This window comes from Corvus cornix, chromosome 2 (genome assembly GCF_000738735.6).
Source record: "Corvus cornix cornix isolate S_Up_H32 chromosome 2, ASM73873v5, whole genome shotgun sequence".
Lineage (NCBI taxonomy): Eukaryota > Metazoa > Chordata > Aves > Passeriformes > Corvidae > Corvus > Corvus cornix.
In genome coordinates this window covers 37,756,188-37,781,699 of record NC_046333.1, presented here as the reverse complement: position 1 = coordinate 37,781,699, position 25,512 = coordinate 37,756,188, and the positions used below count along the sequence as shown (strand labels likewise).

The following is a 25,512-nucleotide window of genomic DNA, read 5'->3' as shown; positions in this document are numbered from 1 at the left end:
TCTGACGGCGGAGGCGGGAGAGGGGGGCGGTGGCCTCTCGGAGCTCTTCGCCGCGGCCGCTCTGGCGGGGCGCGGGCGGCGCTGCCATGGCGCTCTCCGCTGCCCCTCTCAAGGTCTGCGTCGTGGGCTCGGGCAACTGGTGAGTGCGGCGGCCCTTGGCAGGGCGGGCATCTCGGCGGCCGCCACGGCCCGGCCTTCCCGGAGGCTGTGCCCACCGGGGCCTTGCTGTCCGTTCCCGCCCGGCGCCGTGGCCGCGCTCCCCTCAGGGGTGGCGGCCGTGAGGCCACCCGGTGCTGGCGGTGGAACACGGTGTCGCCGGGCTGTGGCGGGCTCTGGGTCGCGCTTGTTCCGTGCGGGAGGGCTCGTCCTGCCGTGCCGGGGGCTCGTCCTGCCCCCGGCTCCATCGGAGCGGAGGTGCTGCCCTGACATACTCGGAGGAAGAAGCGGCAGAATCGAGCACGCAGTTTTAGTGCTTGTAAACCACCCGCATGTTCTGCGAAGAAGTTGTTCTAGGATATTTTTAACCTGGTATTTGTTGTGTGCTTTGTCCGCTATCAGATGACGTAGACATTAAAGATGCTGTACCTTAAAAAAATTTTTTTTTCAACTACTCCCTGCCTGTAGAGCTTCACTAACAACCTCACTTGTCTACAAAAGTGTTGTTCGGGGTTTTCTGTGTTCCTATGTGCCTATTTTCCAAGACAGTTCAAAGAAGAATTGCGAGACACTAGGTTATTTGAAATACCTTCTTTCCCCCCCGCCCCAGATTGATTATGCTGAGGCCCACTGAGAGCTTGAGACAAGTTTTTATTGCTGTCTCTATCTCTAGTTTATAATTAGACCTAAATAAACTTGCTTCTTCATCCAGTGAAAGCAATACACTTACTTGACGTCATTCTTCGAGGAGTATCATGTTGATAACCCTTCATCTTCTTTAGTTATTTCTTTGGCTTTACCCATTTTCCTACCGTTCCTGATCACTGTTCTTATGCCACGTCCCTCTTTACAGTGAATAAATTAAGTACAATGTGTTATAGAAATATACCTTCACAGTCTGTCACTTCCAATTACTAATGCTAAGCACACTTTATTTGGGTAACATTGGGTTTTAAGACATTAAACTCAAAGGAGTTCCGTGTAGAACAAGGTACTATGTTTTATTAAAGCAAACTTGCCAGTCTTTTGTCAGGATGATCTTAGACTTGTTGCTCACCCCCTGCCCACTCCATGCAGTTGGCTTTTGCTGCTGTTAAAAATATCAGCAGCTGCCAAGTTTTATTTTTCTTTGTGGTGTCTTCTTGAGGGAATGGCTGATGTTTCAGTGCAGCATCTCTTGCTTTCCTTGCACCAGCTTGTAAGATGAATAGGGAGATACTGTGCATTGCACTATATGTCACAAGGAAATTACGCAGTTAGACCTCATCTTTTAGGAGTGTTGTGGCTGTTGTTCCATACTTGAAATCTAGAAAAAGTTTTAGGAAGTTTGACTGCATTTATATTTGATTCACTGCAAAACACAGAAGCAAAAGGATTTGTAGCTATTGCCTACTAGCAATAACCACATGCAAATATATTTTGTTTTCACCTCACTGGATCAGTTTAATACATAAGAAAAGCTGCCTAATAGGATGAGTTGGTGGCAAAATGCCCTTATCTCCTATGCTGAGAGAAAGAAAAACGCTGATGCCTGGTAGAAGCATTCTCTCTTTCTTTTGGGGATAAATGTATTTAAATAACTTATGGCTTCATTCGTATGTAATGGCAGGGTTTTTTGTGTCAGGAAAGCAGAAACCAAAGTAACCAAAAATTGAAAACAGTAATTCTTGGAGAGGTAGGTGATTTCTTCCTCAAAATCCATGGGATGACAGACACCAAACCCTGACTGCAAAGAGCACTGTGATTCAGTAATATGTGTAACCATCAAACTAAATTGGACCAAATTTGTGTACCATGTAAGTGCCTTTTATGAACTGGTGCCTGCGGTCCTAAAATATTTAATTAAAGTTTTAGTATTTAGTGCATTAAAGCAGGTAACTAGAAAGAAATGGAAGCATTTATAAACATCTGATCATTGATGTTTGGGGATTATATATTTTATAAACATCTGATCATTGATGTTTGGGGATTATATATTTTTGAAGCCCGAATTATAGGAGTGTGTGATTGGTGGTGCCTAAATTGTAAGCATGTAAGTAGTTGATCTGAGTGGGGTTCGGCATTTGAGCAGTTTAGAGACAGTGGGTCTTGGGGTTCTGTGTGAGATGATTCCATCAGACAAGTCTTTAACCTATATCTGGGATGAAAAAAACCCTAAAGGAGCTTGGCAGGACAGTAGCTTTGGAAGGGTTAATCCAGTGTACCGTGGTTGATTAACTACTTCCAATCAGACTTGTTTGGTTGGTTTGCTAAGGGAAGGTCACCTTAACAATGAAGTTGACTTGGCAGGGGTCACTTGACACCTGATGGAAGATCATGGGACAGGACAGATGGCTCAGCACAGAAGGGCAGGAGCTGTGGTGTCTGCCGGCCTTGCCCTTTTAGGGTTGCTCAGCTGGTGGATAAGTGATTGTGTTAGAATCTTTTAACAGAGGGCATAAAGTAAGCTGTCTGGGATGTGGAGAGAGTACACCTTGGGAGTATGCCTTGAAGCCCTGGGATTCCAGGACAATGCCCAGAGTCATTTAAAGCACTACAAGCTCTGCCTTAATCCTGTACTGTAGCCTGTTCTTCTGATAACACTTCCACGGCAGGTTAATGAGGTGTGCGCAGCCAGAATTTATCCCTCCCTGTTTTCTTGGGACCAGTTGTTAATTAACCTGATTGCCAAACTTGAACAGAAGCTGTAAAATTTGGGAAGAGATGGGAAGTTACTGGGCAGAGGTGTTTATGCAGCTAGGAACTTGCAGAAAACTGGGAGGAACTGTGGCTTAACTGAGGTGATTTTACAGGGACAGTGGTAGAGCTAGATAATTATATCATTTGCACTTGCATATTGTGACCTCCATTGCTGCTGTTATCAGGGCAAGTTAAGGAGTTTTTTGACTTTGTGCTTTAGTTAAAAAGTGATGAAGGGAAAGCAGACCGACTGTGAAATGGTCCAAATGAGTGGTTGCAACATCATGGGAAATGAGAAACAGGAGAAGCCAGTCAGGAGAACCTTCTTGAATTAAGAAACTAATCTTCACTTTTTTTAATACTGCATTCAAGGGGTGGGAAAAAAAAAAAGACAGCTCAGGCATTTAAGTGTTAAATAGTAATGCAATTAATGTCGTGCTTAAGTAGTCCACACTGCCAGACCTTTTGCTGGCAGACTGAAAATCCCAGTCAGAGAGTTGCTGAATCAGTTATTTCTGTCTTGCTCTGTTACCAGCAAGCACAGAGAATGTGTAGTGAAGTTCAAACCAGAAGGCAGTGGATTTGCCAGGATCCCAACTTTGTATATAAATCTGTAGGAGTAAAAATGCTTTTGTTCAAGGAGCGCAGAGCACTGTCTGAGGAAGACGTACCCGTGTTGTGTTGAATGTGAGGTCTGCTGGTTGTACGGGTCTGTCATTTGGAGGCTGAGCTGGTGAGCTGTATACCAGTGCAACAGAAACCATGCTGTATGAGCTTGATAAAAGGTGGCTTGCAATTGTCTTCTGTATCACCTCCTGAACCCAGGGGCATTTTTAGTGTGATTTGAAGTGCTATTAGAGAAGTAAATTCCAGTCTTTTAAGACATACAGTTTTATAGTGTCACTATAAAAGGTCTGCTTAGGATACTAAATTTTTTTCTGCCGCTACTTAGAAAGTGATCTTAGCCATGTGCTAGCACACATCTTTAATACAGCACAATGAGTTGTGCCATATCAAAAGCTCTTGAAGTAGAATGAATCCATTTTGTTTAGTCGCCAGCTATGGGTTTATTACAAGCAATGTCCGATATAAATTTAGGGGATTGTGTGTGTGTAACTAGATTGGAAAAGTCAGTGTTCTTACCTCCTAGTAAAGTGTGCAGTTTACACACACACGCACACACACACACACACGTAAGCCTCAGATCAATGACTCTGTATTTTTATCGCATCTCTTAAGATTTTTTTGTATCTCCTTAGTAGGTTATCACTAATTATGAACCTACCTTCTACCTCATGAAAGGAACTTAGGTTAACAGGTTTAATAGAATGATGAAAGGGAAGATTGTGTTTGTTCCTCCTCTCATAATTGTGATTAATTTCATTATTGCTTAGAGTTTTGGGAAGTAAAATTGATCACCATAATATAGATCTCACTGTATGCTGTTCTTGGGGAGAATATGAGGGTAACAGTAATGGACTTGTCTGCCTGCAATTTCAGAGAATGCTGTTGCAATAATTAAGTTCTGTGAGGTTGGCTGCACAGCCATAAAGCTTATAACTTCTGCAACATATAAATTATTCTTGGCTTTCAATGGCTATCAGTATTGTACAACAACTGATGAGTCAGTCATCTTAGAAAAGAAGCTTCCCATTTCTTAAAGGTGAAAATGACAATTTGAGCAAGTTTAGTATGTCACTTTTACCTCAGCTTTGAAGATACGATTTGATTTGGGGAAATACAGGAACCTAAACTCTCAGTGGATAGCCAATAAGAAAACAAAATAAATAAGGACGTTTCAGTAAATGCTTCAGTCCAAACTACTCTAGCTGTAGTTGAGAGAAAGCAGCAGGTGTGAATGACTAGTGTATTTTTCCACTTATTTTACTATATCAAAATGCTGTATGGTAACAGATCAGATAATCTGTGAATTTGTAATTGTTTTAAAGACAATCTCTTTTTTTGTACAGCAAAACCATAATTTTTTAAGACTATTTTTGTTTTCTTTTGTGCAGGGGTTCTGCAGTTGCCAAAATAATAGGTAATAATGTAAAAAAATTGCAGAAGTTTGCTTCCACAGTGAAGATGTGGGTCTTCGAGGAGAATATTAATGGGAGAAAACTGACAGATATCATAAATCATGAACATGAAAATGTAAAGTATCTCCCTGGATACAAGCTGCCAGATAATGTGGTAAGGCTCAGAAGCTAAATTATAGTTATGGAGTAGAGGGAACATTGCTTGTGCTGTAAATGGAGCTAGAAATTTGTTTTGTTAACACCTCTAGGGTTTGTAATATTTCAGACTATGCTATTCTACTGATGACATCAGAGATTCAAACAAGTAAAATTATGTAATTATGTAGTTAAGTAAATCCAATGCACTCTTTCTTTTTTGGTCTTGCTGTTGTCTTTATGTTACTTCAATTTCTGTATAAGAAAGCAAATGTGAAAACAAGAGCAAGATTAATAGCTTTGCCTATACCCATCAAAAATAAAATTGGCCTCAACTTTGGATTGGAGCTGTTGGTCTAGGAAGTTTATGCTACTGTTTCTTTTCAGTGATGAAACTGATGAAACTATGTTTGTAGCATTCAGCATAAAACCAAACTACTGGTGTTCAAGATCAAACTGGGGAGGTTCAGGTTGGACATTAGGAGGAATTTCTTCGCAGAAAGAGTGGCTAAACATTAGAATGGGGTGCCCAGGGAAGTGGTGGAGTCACCATCCCTGGAGGTGTTTAAGGAAAGACTGGATATGGCACTCAGTGCCATGGTCTAGTGGACCGGGTGGTGTTCGGTCACAGGTTGGACTCAATGATCTCAGATTCAGATTGATTCTGTGATTCTGCTTTTACTTTATCAGATAACACTTGTGTGTAGTGTTAATTTTGAAAAGTTATGCAGCCTTTCTTTCCCATAACTACACAGGTTGCTATCCCAAACCTTAAGGAAGCGGTACAGGATGCAGACTTGCTGGTTTTTGTTATTCCTCATCAGTTCATTCATAAAGTCTGCGATGAAATCACAGGACGAGTACCCAGGAAAGCGCTCGGCATAACTCTCATAAAGGTATAATAAACACTGTGCGCTAATAACCGAGAATGTGTCGTGGAATCTTCTAAGACAAGGTGACTTGATATTTTGATATGAAAAGTCTCCGTGCATTATTCACTTGATTGGTCCATTAAACCTTTCTAGGTGTAAAATTAGAATTTGTCTCGGTCATTAGTGGATTGTTGTGCAGTGCTTGCAGGAAGAGGAAAATGGGGCTCTTCACAAGACTTTCAGAAAGAAAGAGGGAGTCAATATGTTTTGCACCACTAAACTTTCCAGTCTTTTATTTGTTGTTTCCAAAAGCATCATTAGATGAAGAACAGAGCACAAGCATAATGCTTTGATTGTTAATGCACATCCCACATGCTGAGTTGATAGTTTCAAGAACTGCTGAGAGAATTTCATGTGACTGAGAGGATAGTGTTCTTGTTCATGTCAAATACTATGTTGCAAGAGAGTCTGTTCAGCATTGCCAGGACAGTTTGAGCATAGGAAATAGGAGAGGGCAGAAGTGCAGGAGGCATTTCATTGGAGTGTTTGTAATTTTGCTGGCAGGAAAATTTAAAATTGTGGATTAGTTTATTCTTGGGATTGTTTTTGGGTGGGTGGGCTTTTTTCCTCTGTATGTTTAGCTGGCAATAATGAGCTATTCCCATAAGGTTTGGAAGATTCTGGTTTGTTGTTGCTTTGTAGGCCATTTTCTCAGCACATATTCCTTTGTTTCCTGTCATTTCTGGAAAATGATACATTTATGGAACTGTGCTCAAAAAAGAACAAAAAAACCGTATCACTGCTTACTGCAAGCATGTCTCTTTAGTTTGGCTAACAAAACCCATCAAATCTATTGTTTTGTCAGTGCTGACCTGGTGTATTGCTGAGATGTATGAAAAAGTAATGCTTCCAAAATGTTCTTGCTGCAATTTGTAGAAAAACTCCTCATGTTGTAGAAGGGTAAAATAAGGCACTGTTAAAAGTGCTCAAGATAAACTTTATTCTCCTTTAATTTGCTAAATGTGATTTATATTCTCTTAGTGACAGGAATAACTAATGAAACTGGTGGACTGAATGAGGATTTATGTCAGCATATGTGAAGTCAGGGTCCTGGGCCTGTATTCCCTTGGAATCACTGTTCTGGGTACTAATTACCTGTGCTCTAATGGAGTGTTGATTAATGGCTATATTTAACAAAAAAAAAAAAAAAGGGGGGGGGGAGAGGGGAATTAAATACTTACCTTTAAAAAAAAAAAAGCTGAACTCCAAACAAACAAAAACCCTAGCAAAACAAAAGGCCGTGTTTAGTGTAGTGGTGAAAGTGAAATTGTGGCATTTGCCATGCAGTGCAGAGTTGGTTACTATGCAGCTTCCCACTGTCACATTGCAACACTGCATCCATAGGCAGCCATTCCAATGAAATGCTGTGAGGCCCCTTAATATTTTGCGGGAGAATGCAAAGTACATGTCAGTTTTTATGAAAAGGCATAGCTGTGCATCATTAAAAGTACCATTTGAGAAGAAAGGGTAGAGATTTAACACAACAATGAAACTTAAGTAGTAGAGGCAGGAATGCATTCTTTCCTCTACTTTTGCATATTCTTTAGGCATGCTGTTTTCATCAGTGTCATAGTTTTTGGGTCTCATGCTCAATGCTAATGCTGTTAAAGTGGTTTGTGTTAACTTTGATGGTTAAAGTGCAGTTCTGCTCTGAAAAATATAATTCGTGGGACATTTAGTTCCTGTGCTTTCTAAATTACTTGTCAAGTTAGCAGTGTGTCATATTTTAGTCTTTTTTCTTGGTTTTTTTTTGTTTCTGACAGTCTAATCTTCAAGCAGAGCCTAAGGTCTGACAATAAAACTGAGTTTTTGGGAAATAAAGGCATTTGTATGCTGGTTAATATGCATTTCCATTGAAACATTTGCATCTGTGTTGCTTTACATTAGCTCTGTGCCTATGAAAACCTAACAAGTGACTGTGTGGCTGTGGGGGGAAGAATCATATAAAACTTAGAGTGCAGTACAGCAGTGAGCACAGGAAGCAGGGTAGCTGAAAGTCATTCAAAATACTCTTCAGGCAACCTCTACATCAGTCTCATTTTCATTTCCCTATTACAGGCCCCAGGGATTGCTCTGACAGGCATGTTAGGCTGCAAGCGATAAGGTCACAGAATTGGACTTGCATTGCCTGCAGACCATTGCTGCCCAGTGAAAATGCCGATGCTGTAGTCTTGGTTTTGCAGGGAGGAAGGGGTGTTTGGTTTTTATTCTGTCATTCAGTATTGGATTTAACTCTACAAGAAGCAGGTACAGCTCTGTGTGACTTGTGTCAGGAGTTGCATCTGTTTCACAGTGGAGCAGAATCTGGCACCTAAGCCTTTCTGGTCTCCTTTCACTTGCATGAATAATTATTGTGCAGGTATTCACATTTTTGGAGTTGTTCCCAACGTGTGCGTGCTTTTCGGTTTATTATTTGCCTGCTTAGGAAGAGGGGCCTTACAGTTATTTTGTGGGGACATTTTTGACACTATGAGGGAAAAATACAACATGTATTGTGTGCTTGCTTTCAGGTTGGTTCTGTATGGCTCATTAAAGATGAGAAAGCAGAGCTGTGCGATACCAATTGAAAAATAATGCAGAAATGCAAGCACTAGTTTAGTTGGCAGGTTTTATACCGGCATTTCTGCATGTCTCTTGATTGCACCATGTTATTTAAGGAGCAGCGCCTTTAACCTGTGGAAGCGCAAATTACTGCCTGCCTGAAATGTCACTACTGGCAGCATACAAGTGTGTATGTATATGTATATCTGGAAGTAATAGAGGAACTCACTTTTTGCCTATAAATCATAATTCAAAATTACCAATTCCCAAAAGTATCAAATCCTCAACATTAAAAAAGAGCGATATACTGTGGGAAAGAATGACTATTTCAATAGCTGGTCTGCCATTACCCCCGTAATAAAAGCTCAAAAGAATTCTGCATTTAGCAGGCTGGGAGGAAAGGGTTTTATGGGAAGTAAGTGGTCTCATTTGCAGTTCTAGTTCAGGCAATTCAGGGTACCAGACTCTTCTTGTCTGCAGCATCAGTATGTGGGGTGATCTTTTCTAAGGCCCTATTTCTGCCCCTTTTTCACATTTTGTAAAGAGCGCATTATAAATACAGATTTAAAATATCCTTAGAAGTTAAATTATTCTCAGTTGTCCAGCTTTCTACTTATCTGTGAATGGCTGTTCTGTTTGTATTTCTACTAGTAAGCTGTTGTTGGTGTTATACACTGGGGAATCTGACTCTGATATTTCAGTTCAGATATCTCTTCACAAAGCAAATTATTCAGATGCCATTTTGTGAGTTTTAGTGCAATTTCAAATCCAAGCTCAGGTTTAGTTCACAACTGATGGATTGGTTATGCTTCACTGATTAAGGATACACTGATTATAAGCACCTGATTTTTGAACTAACAAAGCAGAATGCTCAGCACTTCTTAGAATCAGGTCTTTGAGGATGGAATAACAACTGTTTTCATCATCTAGAGTTTAGTCCTAAATCTTAAGGTGCTACCTCTTATGATTCTAAGAAATCTTGGAGAGGTCAAAATAGGACAAGTATCCATGGTAGTACATCTGTCATCTTTAGTCTCTGTCTGAATAGTGCTTGTTTCACTTCTCATCTGTGGACAAGACTAATTGTGTTCTGCTTGCATCTCTACTGTGCCTAATGAATGACTTTTTAGTAATTCCATTTAATGTTGGCTGCAGGGAATAGATGAAGGCCCGGAGGGACTCAAACTGATCTCTGACATTATTCGAGAGAAGATGGGAATAGACATCAGTGTGCTGATGGGAGCTAACATTGCCAGTGAGGTGGCAGCAGAGAAATTCTGTGAAACCACAATAGGTACTGTTCCAAGTTGTAAGAATATTTAACACATGCTCCTGTCCTCACAGGTGCACACCAAATAGCTCAAATTTCACTGTTTTCGACATTAGCTGACTGTTACCAGAAGCTGTTGGTTGAATTTCCTAGAATGTTTACACTTCCAAAAATACTAGGACAATACTGGGAATAGAGGGAGAGACAAGAGCACAATTTTACCTATTCTTACTAGGGTTATAACCTTAGCATGTGAAATACAAGCATGCTTTTTATCACCCTTCATATAACAAACTGCTTCATTTTATTACTGTGTGTAAGATTTTTCTTGGGTCTGAATGGCTTTATATGGATAAACAGTTATAAATTCTGTATTCCAGCTCAGGTGCTATGGTCAAAGATGGTACCTTCATGCATGTTTGTTTTGGTTTGACTTTTTTGGTGGTTTTTTCAAGGTATCTTGTTTTTATTTCTCAAAATATTTCGTTCCCACAAAAGCTAGAAAATGTTTTGGTACTGTGTTGATCTCTGCACACCTTTGCAGCGTGAAGATGTGCCTAGTCTTGGATTTTACAGTTTCTAGAAAGGCATGTGTGTGTGTATATGCATACAGGTACTCATACTTTATAGCACAGAGTTTGTGTTATGGGTTTTTTCAGTGTTAATTTTTACAGTTTTGTGCACTGCTAGCTTTGTAACATCTCATTCACAGCTTTTGCATTGAACTTAATTTTGAATGGTTGAACAACATGTTAGTGTTTAGAAACAATTGTCAGGGGCAGCATGCTTGATTAATAAAACAGCTTTGACATACCTTTATCAGTAGGTATTTTTCTGGAATGCAGACTTCGAAATAATTACTAGAATTGCTCCTGCCATATTCTTAATTCATCTCTGTTATTATATTATTAGCTGTTCTTTTTAAAGGGAATGATCAGAAAATGGAGAGTATATAGAGAATTCATGGAATTGTTATTTAGAACCTGTTGCTGAGCAGACAATAAATTATGAAAAAGTCCTGAGTAATTCAGTGCAGAGCTTTTAATGCAATGTCGACATGTGATTGGTCCCTTAGAACAGATATGTTTAGGATTGAGATAGAACAACCTTATCTCGGCTTTTAGGCGTTTTGGCTTGCACAGGAAAGGCTAAATAACATACAAATAAATTATTCATTTTTTTAGCTTCTCTTTCTCTTTCTCAACAGGCTGCAGAATCTTGGAAAATGGCCTTCTCTTCAAAGAACTCCTGCAGACTCCAAACTTCCGAATAACTGTAGTTGATGATGCAGATACAGTTGAGCTGTGTGGTGCTTTGAAGGTAAGATTAACAGGCTGCAGGTGGTACACAGATGAAATAGTGATCCTTGTAGAAAAAAAAGAGGTTATTTCCATTAAAAAAAATAAGTTCACTGTATTTTATATAATATATAAAACTGCCATATAACATTTCCTGAAGAATCAGATGGGAAATGAGGGAGCAGCATTTTCTGAGAGCTGGCTTTTAGATCTGTGTCTCACCATCTGCCAGGTTCTCTTTCTACATCTTTCTACATCTTCCACTTAACTTCCACACAGTCATGAAGCAAGTATTGATTTCATCTAAGTGGCTGATACATTTCTAGATCTATTTCAGTTCCCTTTTTTGTTTTTGCAACTGTGTTCACCAAAAGAAAGGGAGAAAGAATTTGGCATTAATGCTTTATGTCTGTTGACAAAACTATCCCCCTCTTCACTGACTTAAGAAATGTGAGCACTTGTTTTATATTTTGTGGACATGTACTACATAAGGTTTGTGTGAATAACCACGTACAGAAATGACCTGAATAGGGAAGAAGTTATTTTGGACAGTTACTCATCCAACATTTTTTTCATAACAAAATTGATGCTGACAGGAAGCAAAGGCTAACTTAAACATTGTTTAATGGCTATTTTTTCAGGTTAATTTACAAGCCATTTGTGAAGGGGAGGCATTAGTTGTTTGCACCCTAGCAAACAGTACCGTAGTTCACATTATCTGATACCTGCCCACAATCATTTTGATGGGTGTAGTGGTTTAATAATTAATTTGGCTTACTTACTTATTTTTTGTGGTTTGGATAATTATTTTGTCTGCCTTTGGTTTTGCTGTTGAAATTTTGTGTAAACTAAATTAATTGGCTTGCAAAGCTACCACATTAAGCAATGATGTCTCAAGCTAAGGAATTCTGATTCCTGCTTAGTAAAAGTAGATGGATAGCTATAATAGCATATTTTTTGGCATATTAATTTCCTTAATTTCATCCTGACAGCTGTCATACTGGAAGGCCTGAGAAGGAGGAGGTTGTGGGTCTGTGCACTGATGGGATTAGGTGTTTTTATGCAACACGCTTTGGAGTTACTGTATATATAGCAATTTATTGAGATTGTGGAGCTTGTAATTTGTCTCCACTGCCATTGCTTTAAAATGCTCTGGTGATGTGGGAGGTTACCAGAAGTCCCTGTGTATAGACCCATGAAATTAGTCAAAAAATTTTGGAGATTTATTTTTCTTTGAAATCTGCTCAGCAGGATATTTTCTGACTAGCTTAAATTCTTGTCTGATAGAGGAATTCTGTCCCAGGAAATTTTTATTCAGACAAATCTTGTGAAGAGATGAGCATGCCCGTCAAACTGGGCAGGTAGCCAGCAAACACTCAAAATTCCACTGTAAAGGTCTACGTCAGGCAAGATACCAATATTTCTTTGGAAGTGCAGTAGAATTTAAATAGAGTATTGTTCTTGACCTGGAAAGATACTAAGGTGAAACTTCTGGGGTTTTTTCCTAACCTTGCTTTATTACTCTCTTCTGCTACATTATTCATCATGCATCCTGCAGACTGAACTGTCTAGTTGTATTACTAAAAAGATGTTTATATTCTGTGTGCTCTAGTCATTTGGTTTGGATTGCAGTATATTTTGTTAATTGAGTTGAGATTTCTAAAAAATGCGTGGTATAAGGTCTAACCAGAAAGTTAAATAAGGATAGATTAATTGGTTTAAAAATACTGTGGATTTCTTGCATAATTAAAAGGCAAAACTGGTATAGTTTTATTATATATATTTTTTTTATATATATATATTTTTATATAGAAATGGCATAGATCTGTCATTCTAGTATATGTGATGTCTTTAAACATACAACTCCGCCTAAATCTAAAAGAAAATATTAATAAAATCGTATCTTTAAAAGTAATTTTACACTTAAAACCCTTTCTAATAATCCTAAATCTTGTGCTGGCAGCATGTAAATAATGTCCTGAGCTGTTTTAAACTCAAAGATTGCAAAATTTTATTAATGCATTGGGAACATGTCTGGCTCTGAAAGAAAATAAAGAAGCTAAAATTAAACCTATGGATATGGATCAGATTTTATTGCCATAGTGCAAAGCAGAATGCAAAACTCAGATGTGAATAGTGTTTTTTCTTAGAAGCTGTACCTACTTTCTATTAGAATTGTTTGCTAAGGGTATCAACAAGAACTTTACTTTTTTATCATTAGTCTGATAGTATTTGTAATAAAAATTTGAAAAGTAAACATCTTTTCTGTGGAGGGCTGGGAGCCCTTGGCACAGGAGCCCTCTGCTCTCCCTTGGAGAAGAGAGGCCTGAGGGCAAGACGATCTTCCCCAGAGATAAGCAACCTTCCTCTGGGTCTTGTCGAGAAAGTGAACCACCCCCAGCATGCCTTGTTTATATATGGTAATACCCGTTGGCTAGTTGGTTTCTACCCCACCCCCTGCCTACCCCATATAACCTCTGCCCCCTAGCCCTGATGCAGGGAGCCTTGTCCCTGGCCACCCCTTCACAGGGATTGCTGGACAATGAAGGCTACCTCTGGGGAACTGCTATACAAGGCTCCTGTCTCTCTATTCCCGAGTTCGCCTTGGGTGGTTTCACAAAGGGCTGAATCTCAGGAGCTGGAATCACTTGTAGCAGAGAAATTGCTACACTTGCTAAAATCACTTGTTGCCCAGGGGAGCCGCCACCCCTCCTGGAAGAGTTGTTCCTTGCAGGACACTCTTTCTGGGAAGGTCGTGGCACACTGGGTTGCCCAACCTCTGGCCTCCTTTGGAAGCCAACACTTTTCATATGGTTTTTTTAGGGTAAAATCTAATGTGTAGCTTCAGTCAGCTGACAGTTTGTTAAACTTGGAAAGTTACTTCATAAAAAAATAGTAAAAATTAGCATTTTTTAACTTCCTGGAAGGAGGAAATTCCAGTTTCAGAAGGTGACAGTGTCATGTTGTGTGGAGACACAGGCAAAAAAGAGAGGCTCTACTCTCTTTCTGTAGCAGTGCCAATTCAAAATGTCAGTAGCAGCACTGCAAACTACAGCAAGGAGGACAAGGGTAAACAGGCAAACATGTCACTCCAGACTGTCTTTTTGAATGTGGATATAGTAAAAGCAATTCCTGTATTGGTATTTAAAGGATGAGATATTTAAAGGATGAGAAACAATACACTATGGAAAACAGTATATTCTCCTAGTTTCTGCATTTTTCTGCAAATAGCAGCTTAGGAAAAGGAGACTTTCCCGGTATGACTGGCATAATGGCCTAAATGTTAAAAGCCTGTACTCTACCTCACTTTTTATTTCTGCAAGCCTTTCTAAACAGGGAAGATTTTCTGTGTGGGTGGTTGCCTAAAGGTTGGGAAAAAATACAGAAGGGTAACAAAGAATGCTCTGAGCACAGCTTTCCCTTACAGTGATAATTACAGGTTTGAAATTTGTTTTTGGAAGCCTATTTGAGTTCAGACTGTAATAATAAGTAGTGCAGCTGGATGATCATAAGAGAACATGTGCTTGATTGCTATTTATATACGGATATATATATGGATATGTACAGAATATCCACTTCATTCACTGTATTTAGATTTGTGACAATGGGCTGGTGGAGATACAGTGAAGTGCAGAAATCAGTGCCATGAAAATGCAGTCTTGTGTCAGTTTGGAGACTGGCTGAATAGACAGTGGCAGTGACTTCACAAAATTTGGTGGTACCGAGGAGGAACAGCTTTCTACTGTAACCTGGCTGTTGGAACAAAATGTGCTTGGCATGTTTGTTGGGGTCTCCTCTCCCCTGCCGTGTAGCCCTGGGAGAGGGGCCCTGAGGGCACAGGCACGGGGTTTCCCTGTCCCTGCTCAGCCTCGTTCCCATTGGTTGGTTTGTGTTCCCTGCGCGGGCAGAAGGACCCTTGGTCCCGTGACTGGAACAGTTCCTGAGCAGAGCTCCGGCCGTGCGGCTGGAGAAATAAACATCTCTGAAACATCTACCAAGAATCTGTCTGTCCGTCCGTATATATTTCCTTTCCACGGGACTCCTGGTTTGATATATGCGTGTTACAGTATCCGCACTGTAACACATGTTCTTCTTTGTGAGGATTTTTTTTTCTTTTGAGGACTGATGAACATTTCACATTTGTCTGTTGACCTTTTCTAAGGGTTGAGGACAGAAATTAACAAAGTTCAAATTTGGATAGTTGTTTCAAGGTGCCCAGTTGGCTTTATAGGCAGAATGACTCAAGGCCACCTACAAGTACACCTGCCATTTGCCAGATGATGAATGAGGCTTCCTGGGAAATGCTTAAATGTGAAGCTATGCACACATATGGATGTGCTTTTGGATACTGATGGATGTGATACTGCCGAGCAGCATGGACCCAAGGTTATCACTTCAGAGGTGTCCTTACCGCCTGTGCCAGTGTGGTGTTACAAGCAGCACAGACATAAGGCAAGACTGAGCTGGGGTATGAACCTGGCCACATCCTTGAGAGGCCATGTAAGCACTGATAGCTGCAATCTTGGGGGTAAATTGTACCCCACTCACTTACCCAGTGCAGCAGTGCCAGGGGTATTTCTGTTGCTCCAATAACAAACACTGCAAAAGGTACAAGTAGACAATGAAATACTGTAGGCCAAATTGTATTGTAAATTATGATCAAGTAGACTGCTTCAAAGTGGAAAGTCAAGCAGACAAAGCTGGAGAAAAGGAGAAGCTTTAGTATGGGAGTGTTCAGGAAGTATATGGAAAAAGCCCAATGGTTGCTCAGTCATGTTAATGTTTTTAGCTGAGTGCTAAATGCTTACAGACTTCACATACATGTAAAATCCATTTGAATGGGTTATCCCATCGGAAAACTTCTTAAATATCTGTTTGACTTCCTCTTGCTTTGCCATCAAATGAACAAATATGCTCTGCAAGAGGTATCTGATGAAAATGTACCTTGACTGAATCACCCCAGCCAAGATCTAAGCCAAGATGATTTAAACTACCAGCTTTATGAGATGACTGTCTTGGGCTGCTTCAGGTCTGATGTTGGGATATCTGTCTGCAATTTTTAGGGTCACCTTTACACCTCAGCTAGCTGCTGAAAAAGCAGTGACTGATCCTCTGGCTTCATTTGATTCAGTCACCTAGCCATGACTGGCCACACAGCTCTGCAGCTGCCTGGCATTTGTGGTTCTTACAGTCCAAAACCCAAAACCAAATCAGCTGTTAATCAGCTGGTTGCTTTCATTAACAACTTCTGATTGTTGTTCTTTCTTCATCAACAGCTAAAGTTGATTTGGACAATCTTTTAATTTTGTATTTTTCCCTACATGAGGTGCTACACTGGCTGCCATAATGTTGGTTCTCTTGCACTTTCTGTTGAGGTCACTACTGTTGCTGTTGCATGCAGAAAGATATTAGCATTCATTACTTCCTTGTTTGCTTTATCAATATGTCAGAATGCCATCTTTTTTTGGAGGGTTTCGTTAGGGTTTGTTGTGTTAGTTGGGTTTTTTTGGTAGGGTCAGTGGAGCTGTGGCTAGTCTCTGCTCTGACTCCCAAGCCAGAAAATAGTTTCTGTAGTCACTTCGCTCAAATGTGTCTCATCAAACGTCTATGTTCTTTAACCAAAGAAGGGACCATATAGCTGAATGTTCATGAAGAAACAGCACATTCTTTGTAGAAGGCTGTCACCAGGTCTAAGGAAAAAAACAAACATTTTTTTTGCTAAGGGAGGTCTTCCTGTGTCATGAACCTTCTGGGAATCCTTGATTAACTATTACTGTTATAGAAAGTCTGCATACTTAAAGGGCTGGATACTACTGCCTTGGCTGAATTTGGTCCCTTAGCATGTCATCACAGAAGTCAATAAATGTTTTTTAGACATACTATTGCCTTAATCTTAAAGAAAATCTGGATAAAAGGACTATAGGATGTCAGTCTAACTTCATGGCTACCTCAGAGCAGGAATAACTCAATCTAGCTAAAATCTTGTTTGTGTGTAGTGCAACCTGTTTATTCTTAAAGATGGTCAATAGGAGTAGCTCCATAGCCTCAGGGGCAACTTGTGTTAGAGCTTTAACTATGCTTTTATCCTTGGAAATACTAATGTAAGACTTGCCTTTTTTTTTTTAAGGTTGTTCCATAAACATTGTTGTGGTTTGACACTGGCCTAATGCCAGGCACCCGTAAGAGTCACTCACTCACCCTCCCCTGCCACTGCTGGGCAGAGGAGAGAAAGAGAAAAATAATTAACAAACACTTCATGAGTTAAGGACCAGGAGAGAACACTTAAAGGGCAAAACAGGCTTAACTTAAAAAGTGAATTTATTACTAACAGAGTCAGAGGAGGATAATGAGAAGTAAAATAAGCCCTTAAAACACCTTTTCCCCCAGCTCCTCCCTCCTTCCCACGGACAGCACAGGAGACAGGGCATGGGGGTTTGGTCAGTCCATCACCGGGATTTTCTTCCGCTGCTCAAGGACAGGAGTCCTTCCCCTGTGAGGCCGTGGGTCCCTCCCACGGGGGACAGTTCTCCTGAACTTCCCTGGCGTGGGTCCACTCTCAGGAGCAGCAGCCCCACCACCCCTGCTGCAGCGTGAGCCCCTCCCACGGGCCCACAGCCCTTCCAAAACTGCTGTGCCGGGGCTCTCTCTTTCCACGGGGTGCAGCCCTCCAAGGACAGGCTGCTCCAGCCTGGAAGCAGGGCCCTCTCTCTCCACTGGGTCTCCCACTGGGTCACAGCCTCCTCTGGCATGGGCACCTCCCCCACGGGCTGTGGGTGGATCTCTGCATCCCCCGTGGATCCCCACGTGCTGCAGGGGCACAGCTGCTTCACCATGGGCTGCACCATGGCCTGCAGAGGAACCTCGGCTCTGGCACCTGGAGCACCTCCTGCCCCTCCTTCTTCACTGACCTTGGTGTCACCATGTTGTTTTCCCTCACCTCCTCCTCTTCTCTGATTAGAAGCAAAACTGTGTGACTTTGTTTTGATTTTCTTCTTAAATATGTCATCACAGAAGTGTTACCAACCTCTCTTATTGGCCCAGTTTTGGCCAGCAGCATGTCCATCTTTCAGAGCCATCAGAGATTGGCTCTGCTGGACATGGTGGAAGTTTCCAAGAGCTTCTCACAGGAGCCATCTCTGCTACCAAAAACCAGGCCGTGCAAAACCAATACAGAAATCAAAATCCCCAAACTGAAATAACCCAAACTAACAACCTAGTCTTTCAGTAGAAAAGTGTTTGCATTTCTTAAGGACATCTGTAAGCAGTAATTAACTCCTTTCCCATTTCTCTTCCTATTAGAATATAGTAGCAGTAGGAGCTGGTTTCTGTGATGGCCTTTGCTATGGTGACAATACCAAAGCTGCTGTTATTCGCCTTGGCCTAATGGAGATGATCGCCTTTGCCAAATTTTTTTGCAAAGGACAGGTTTCTACTGCCACTTTCCTGGAGAGCTGTGGCGTTGCTGATCTCATCACAACATGTTATGGTGGCCGGAATCGACGCGTAGCAGAAGCAGTCGTTAAAACTGGAAAGGTACCTTATTCACTGGGTGAAATCTATTCTTACAAGTACTGCCACTCCTCGTTTGCTGGCGTAATAGTAGAGTTATCTGAGCCATGCTGCTGAGTGAGTGCCCTTCTCTTTCCTCTTGTTTTTTGAGTGTGTTACAAGGCTAGAATGAGTGTAAAGGTGCTAAAACATGGAGGGGGGGGAGTGTGATTTAAAAAAAAGCTTGAGAGATAAGACATTGGGAGATGCAGATTTAAGAAGAATACTTAAAAACAAGAATATAGGAGAATATTATATATGCTCACTCAAGGTCACTTTTGAAAAAGAAAAGACTCTCAGTAACTTTTATTTTTTTTAATCCAGATGATGTTGTCAGGCTTCTGAAAACTTTATCATAGCTCTCCTTTGCTTTCTTTTTTTTTTCCCTCTGTTGCTTAGTCTATTGAAGAATTAGAGAAAGAAATGTTGAATGGTCAGAAACTGCAAGGACCACAGACTTCTGCAGAAGTGCATCGCATCTTGAAGCAGAAAGGAATGCTGGACAAGTGAGTAAGAACAGATAAAACAACTTCCACATGCCGCTTTTTTATCCCCATAACACCTTCTGCATATTTGGTTTTGATATATTCATAAAGGTAATAGCCAAAAAGAAAATCACTGTAATAACAGTAGATTAAAAGTTAAAATCAGAGAGAGAAGTGAGCAGAACCTCAAAAAAATATTGGTGTAGATAGAGCTATTACTGTTACATGAAATTTGTGAATGTCCTTCTGTTTGCTGAGTGTATTACTGCCTTCTGCTACTACAGAAAAGCACAGCAAGTGTGTTCTAATATGTAAAAAGAAAAAATGCATGAAAGTAGAGCTTCCTAAAGAGACTGTGAAAAATCTCTACATCTCATTTCACTGTAGGAAATTCATTACTTACCTCCAAGGAGAGGAGCTTGGTAATCATCTGAATATAGTGACTGCTTCCACCACATGGATTCTACCTTAGATACTGCAGTTCTCCTTCCTAATGTGACTTCCAGTTTGCTGTAGGCTAGAACCTCCCATCTGCTTCTGTAGGTCAGGGGCTGGTTTTTTTGTGGTATGAAAGTAAGCAGATTGTCCTGGCTTGGTTCACTTGTATTTGAGTCAGAACATGAATGATTCGTATAGCCACACACACAGTTATTTCCTTACAAGATTAAGGGATGCATTTATCTCTTCCTGTTTGTAAAAGAGGAAAAATCAGAAATTAAAAACTGCCAGTCAAAAGACCAAGGCTTGTTACTTTTTTTTTTCAAAAGCATTTTTAAAGTCTAGTTTTAATGGATCAGCTGCATTAAATGATTAATGTTTTAATATTATCTTTGGATGTAAGGTACCTAAGTCTGTCTCATCTGTGTACAGTAATTAAGCTAACTGCAGAAAAAATTAATTAAAATGTTGGCTTCATTCTTCACTGTTTATGATTCCCTAAATGAAACAGGATGCTGTGTTTGAGGGTTGTTTTGTATCATGTTCTATCTTACAACAAATCGAGTGCATTATAGATGTTTGTGGGTTGTGTTTTTATGAAAGACATGAAAACAGTGTTGCTAATTTATTTTTGGTATGCCAACATATAGTGTCAGTTCTTCATAAAAGGTCTCATTCAACAAGACTTTTGAAAGCAACTTTCAAAGTGTTTTTCAAAAACTACTGCTTTAAAACAAAACACAGTGGAGCAGCCGTGGTTTCAAAGTGAAGAGGTAAGAGTCTAGTAAGGGTAGAATTTAATATTCTGGTCCTACGAAATGAGTCCCAAGGCTACGTAGAAGTGTGCAAAAGTCAAAGTTCAGCAGAAGAGCCTCGGTAGCAGGGTTGATGCCTATTGATACTCGTGATGAAATTACTTCTTTTCAACAGCTGTAGACTTTGCCCTCTTGATGTGCTCAGGCCTAAGATGCATTTGGAGTTTGCTGGCCCTGAGCCTGCAGCCAGCCTTGGTACAGGTTTATCCATGTGAAGTGTGGCAGACCTGTGCACGGTAATGTTCTCTGAGATAAGCAGCAGGACTTAGGTATCAGGTTGTGGTTTGTAGTATTGGTGCTTCTTCACTGAGAAGTAAGCACCAGTACTGTATCTAAACGTGTGGGAAACTTGCTTTTGCTTCAGAAGGTTTACCTGTTTTGTGGCCACTTCTCACACAGGCATAGCAAATTTTATTAGTGCCTACATGTAAGCTTTTATGGTAACAGCAGATTTAACCCCGCTTCAGCCCAGTACATCATACAAAGTGAGGGATAAGTGAGGTTTGTTAAGGAATGCGGAAGTCATTGTGTAATTTTTTTTTCTGCAGATTTCCTACTAAGGGTTTTGCAATCTAAGCATTGGATTTGAGAGAGCAGCTATGTGGCTATATGATAATTTTTTCCACCAATGAAATAGAAACAGAACTCAAGTCAGTCTAGTTTAGGGCAAGGTACTGATACCAGGGTTACTGCAATGTAATACGTGACAGTGGAATGTATAGGCCATCATATATGGTGCTCATATATACTGAACACTGAAAAGTGCATTACAGATAAAGCTTTAGAGTGACTGATGGGACAACTTTCTTAGGAGAAAGTCCTAGTCCAGATTCTGAATCACTCAGAAATCAACTATTTCACCATCTCCAATGACTGCTCTTTTTTATTTCCATTGGTCAAAATTCATCAATATAGAAGGCCATGCTGAAATGGCATGTACTTGGTGAACAGATCAGCCCCTAAAATTCACCAGGCTTTGTATGAAAATGGAACTTGTCTGGCTGTTACTGTCTGGGATGGACAGAAAGCAAATACAAACTTCTGTAAGGCATCTTGGCTTTAACAAACCTTCAGGTTATCAGAGAAGCCTGAATAATTTGGAGGTAGTTGGAGACCTGGCCAATTTAAAAAAAAAAAAGAAAGAATAAAAAAGTAGATATGGAATTTTGTATTTCAAAATCCAGGTTTAATTTTGGATTCTTATTAAAAACTTGACCTTCAATGTCTTCTTGGGTCTCTTTCTGTCATATTCTATATTATCAAATTATTGCTCAGAAGTACTGCATAATGGATGTGCCAGTCATCCTTTTTAACCTCAGATGGGTACTGCTGTAAGAACAGCCAGGAAAAATGTTTTTAATTTATTTTTTAGATCACTTTATGGTTGTGCCATACATAATGTATGTCTCAGGCTCCATTATAGCTAGCTAGGCTTCTGAGAGCTACTCTATTTCAGAGTGCATGCAGGTTCTGTAGTTATCCCCTGCTTTTCAGCCCAGCATTTGCACCTGACAAATAGAAAAAAGAAATCATTTTTTCCGCCTCTTCCTTTTTCCACCCTCCCTCTCCTCACCCCTTTATCTTTCTTTCATTTAAGAAAATGTTACAGAATAAATTTATGCTGTGTTTGCTTTCCCCACCCTCTTTCCTCAGGTTTCCACTCTTCACGGCTGTGTATCAAATCTGCTATGAAGGGAGGCCTGTCAGAGAGATAATATCCTGCCTTCAAAGCCATCCAGAGCACAAGTAAATTCCATCAGGCTGTTGTACTAATGCAGCTTTTTGCCTTTCGAATTCATGTCTGGGTTCAAGTGGATGTAGCTATCATTAAGCTTTGTTCAAAGCTGCTCCCTAGGTAACAGGAACAACATGAATGTCTCTGAGCAGGTATTGGTGTTTGTTACCCAGCCTGGTTTGACACAGCATGTGGTGTTGGCTTGGTGATTGTCCTTTTACTGGCTAAAATGCAACTCTTTTGAGATACACAGTACAACAGTTGCACACGCAAGTGTACTTTGAGTTTGCTCCTACAACATAAAACACAATGCTTTTTTGTCTCTTATTAAAGCCTAGTCCAAAATCTGCTGGACGCTATGGGAAGAATCCCACTGGTTTTGGTCAGAGACTGAGTCAAGCCTATAACATTGAAATATTAGGAATCTTTCTGTTAGAATTTTGTTTTATTCTGTATACACAATTAATTGTTAACATTTTGCATGCTTATGACTGTATTAATTTAAGCAATGTTGGTGCAAAACAAATGGTAGCAGTTATTCAGGGGGCTACAGGGATATATCAATGAACTCTAGTGAAGAATATTTTGATTTTTGAAAGTCGTTAAAAATGTCAGGCTACATTGAAACCAATTTCTAAGTGAATTTAAAGTTTTTAATTACACTGTTTTAAAGGGAATAGTCTAGAGGGGGATCGTTACTTCCCCTTCTGGTTTTTAATCCTTGCATTTTTGTATTTCTACATTTCTCCCTTACTGTTCCTAGGTGTTAGGCTCTTCTAGAATCCCATTCCCCAAAGCAAGCCAGAGATGCTGACCTGGGGGTTCTGAACCCTGGAGCCTACAGTTCATTTTATTGTTTTACCTGTGGTTGTTCTTCACTGGTATTGTTGGTTGGGTGGGGAAGAATACCCTTGGGAACTGCTCCAAGTTGTTCTGCTGTGTTTCTAGCTTAGCTGCAAAGTGTTGCACTCCACACAGCTCTCCAAGGAATGTCAGGGGAATTCCCTGGTATAACACACGCTTGTGTCGTCAGAAGGATTGTGTGCCAGTACGATGACTGCATTCATTTCAGTGCCTGCCAGTGACTGGCACGTCCACCAGGCTGTAGTCCTGATCCAGCCTCCCCAGTTCTGGAGTTACTCTTTCACTGGACAAAACTTTTGTGGGTGCTGAATCAAATCCTTTACAACCAATCTCCCAGAAAGCTTCTGAAAGGCATCCATCTCTTTTATTCCCTGGATATCTCAACTAGGTTTTTTTCAGAAACCTTTGCTTTAACAGGGAGGTTAATTTTATTTGTTTTTAGAAAATCTGTGATTTTATGGAGTTTAAGGGGTGGGCAGGGATTGGTTTGTTTGGTCTTTTTAGATTTTTTTTAAGATTGATGCAAGAGAAGATAGATAAGAAAAATCTGTTTTGCTTTTCTTGTATACTAAAGTGTGGGAGGTTTTTTGTGAAATATATGCTAGGTATATTAAGAGTGGACTCATTATTCCAACTGGGAGACAAGGGTTGGCATTAGAATTTCTAGAACAAGACTGCCCATCTGCTCTGAATATCCACGCCTAACATCTGAGCAGTATCAGAACTTTTGTTCACTGTTCTCAGTGGTGGTTTTAGACCAGAAATCATGAGCACACACCCATCCTGAAACTTCAGGTTGTCGTTCAAAATCTGATAAAACAAAGAGGATGCCTGGGAATAATCATCATACTTACATAGCCTGGATTACTCTGAAATAGGGAAACATTGGGGCAGCTTTGTGTAGACAGGAAGACCCTTCAGCTCAGGAGTACCATTCTTTGTGCTCCCGTATTGTTTTGCATTAATATTTGGAAGATCTCATGAATGTCCTCAGATATTCAGGGATGAGAAAAAGTTCTTTTGCCTTACTTCTGATTTAGTGCTAAATATAAGAGATCGCCAGAAATTAAATGACATCAGATGTTTGTGATAGTTGGGAACATCACTGGTAGAGCTGACTTGGAGCAAGCACTCTGCTTAGATGTTTAAGAGGATGTTTTAAGGTTGGAAGCACTGTTATGCTAACGCACACATGGAGCATACACTCCTCATTACTGCATAACTTTCAGTGTGTTTGCTTACGCTTTTTGTTCTGTTTTTTTAATACCAAATTGATGGCTTTTCCTTTGTATGTGTACATATACATTATATATATAAAATTTTTTTTACATGCAGTATGTAGGACAGTAGCATTTTGTAAGATACATAAAGGGCTATATGAGCTAAATGTGGTAAATTAATATATATTTTTAAATTATTTCTTTATTATTCCAATACTTCTTTTACCACTGAAACTCCCAAATCATAATTGTTCTTGTTTTGTAGAGAAGCCTATTCTAAGGCAAATCCAGAGAAAAAGTTTTTATTAAATTCTTGCCTCCAGTCTGTTACGATATTCTTGGTTTTTTCAGACAAAAAGTGAGGTTTCAGTAACTAAAATAACTAAAATAGTTTATTAAAATTTTTATTGATGGTTCACCATTTACATTTGCTTTTCAGCGCCGGAGAACACTCAACTTGGCACTAGGTATTTTTCCCCCACTAATACTTACTGCTCATTAAAAGACTGTGGCATGGTACTGAAACTGAAGGATTAGAAGCCTACTCTGCAAATACTCTGTTTTGCCTAGTACTGGGGTAGTCTTACTGAAAACATTAACCCCTGTGTAAGAGGGTCATAAATTTGTAACTAATTCTTGGTTTATGAACTTTAATTACTAAGGAAGGCATTACATTCTAATGATACTTACTCAACTTGCCCTTGTCATATGTACTGATTTTGTTTAGAGATGTTGAATGTATACCTGTTTGAAGAGTTAGTACAAATAAACATTTTTGTCTTGGGAATTGCTTTGGTTTCTGTTGTCTCATTTCACAAGGCTTGCAATTAATATTTTATTCACTTGGTGGAATGTAGGTTTTTCTGGCTGTGGTATGTAATGATAGCAGATATGAGGTTGCCATGAAAGAACATAAATTTTAAAAAGAGCCATTTGGCATCCAGATGTCAGCATTTTCTTTCTTTCCATTAGTGGTACAATTGTGGTGTCTTTGACCTCTGAAAACAGGTTCTTCTCTTCAGTTCCTTCAGTTGCTGTGGGAGCCACTGGAGGGCACTGGTCGGTAAGTGACTGATTCCACCCTCTCTGGAGTTAACTCTTCTGACCATTTCTGAATTTCCCGAGGTTCCTGTATGACTGCACCTGTCTTACAGTGTGTTCTTTGTATTTAGGAGATGGTTATAGTTCAGCACCAAATGCATGTGTTGTAGACCCACTGGAATTGAGGGAAGGAGATTGATATAAAATGCCCAACATATTATTACCTCCACCCAAGGCATAAGACGCTCCCAGTACAGGGCAACAGCCACTACCTCAGCTCCTTGACAATATGGGCAGTGAGATCTTCCAGTATCAC

General features: G+C 40.1%; 1 protein-coding gene across 1 annotated transcript; it reads left to right on the top strand.

Moving 5' to 3' along the window:
• Nucleotides 1–24,942, top strand: GPD1L (glycerol-3-phosphate dehydrogenase 1 like). The gene is made up of 8 exons (XM_010398901.4): nt 1–139; nt 4,851–5,028; nt 5,765–5,905; nt 9,638–9,776; nt 10,960–11,072; nt 18,350–18,583; nt 18,998–19,104; nt 21,990–24,942. The coding sequence occupies exons 1-8, from the start codon at nt 87–89 to the stop codon at nt 22,084–22,086; spliced, it is 1,062 nt and encodes a 353-aa protein (XP_010397203.1). The 5' UTR covers nt 1–86; the 3' UTR covers nt 22,087–24,942.
• Nucleotides 24,943–25,512: the final 570 nt, after the last annotated feature.

Bases quoted from the DNA above. Each gene is read 5' to 3' on its own strand.
- GPD1L (XM_010398901.4), top strand. From the start codon at position 87: ATGGCGCTCTCCGCTGCCCCTCTCAAGGTCTGCGTCGTGGGCTCGGGC. The intron at 5,029-5,764 runs GTAAGGCTCAGA...ATAACTACACAG, and splicing joins ACAAGCTGCCAGATAATGTG to GTTGCTATCCCAAACCTTAA. The intron at 19,105-21,989 runs GTGAGTAAGAAC...CTCTTTCCTCAG, and splicing joins CAGAAAGGAATGCTGGACAA to GTTTCCACTCTTCACGGCTG.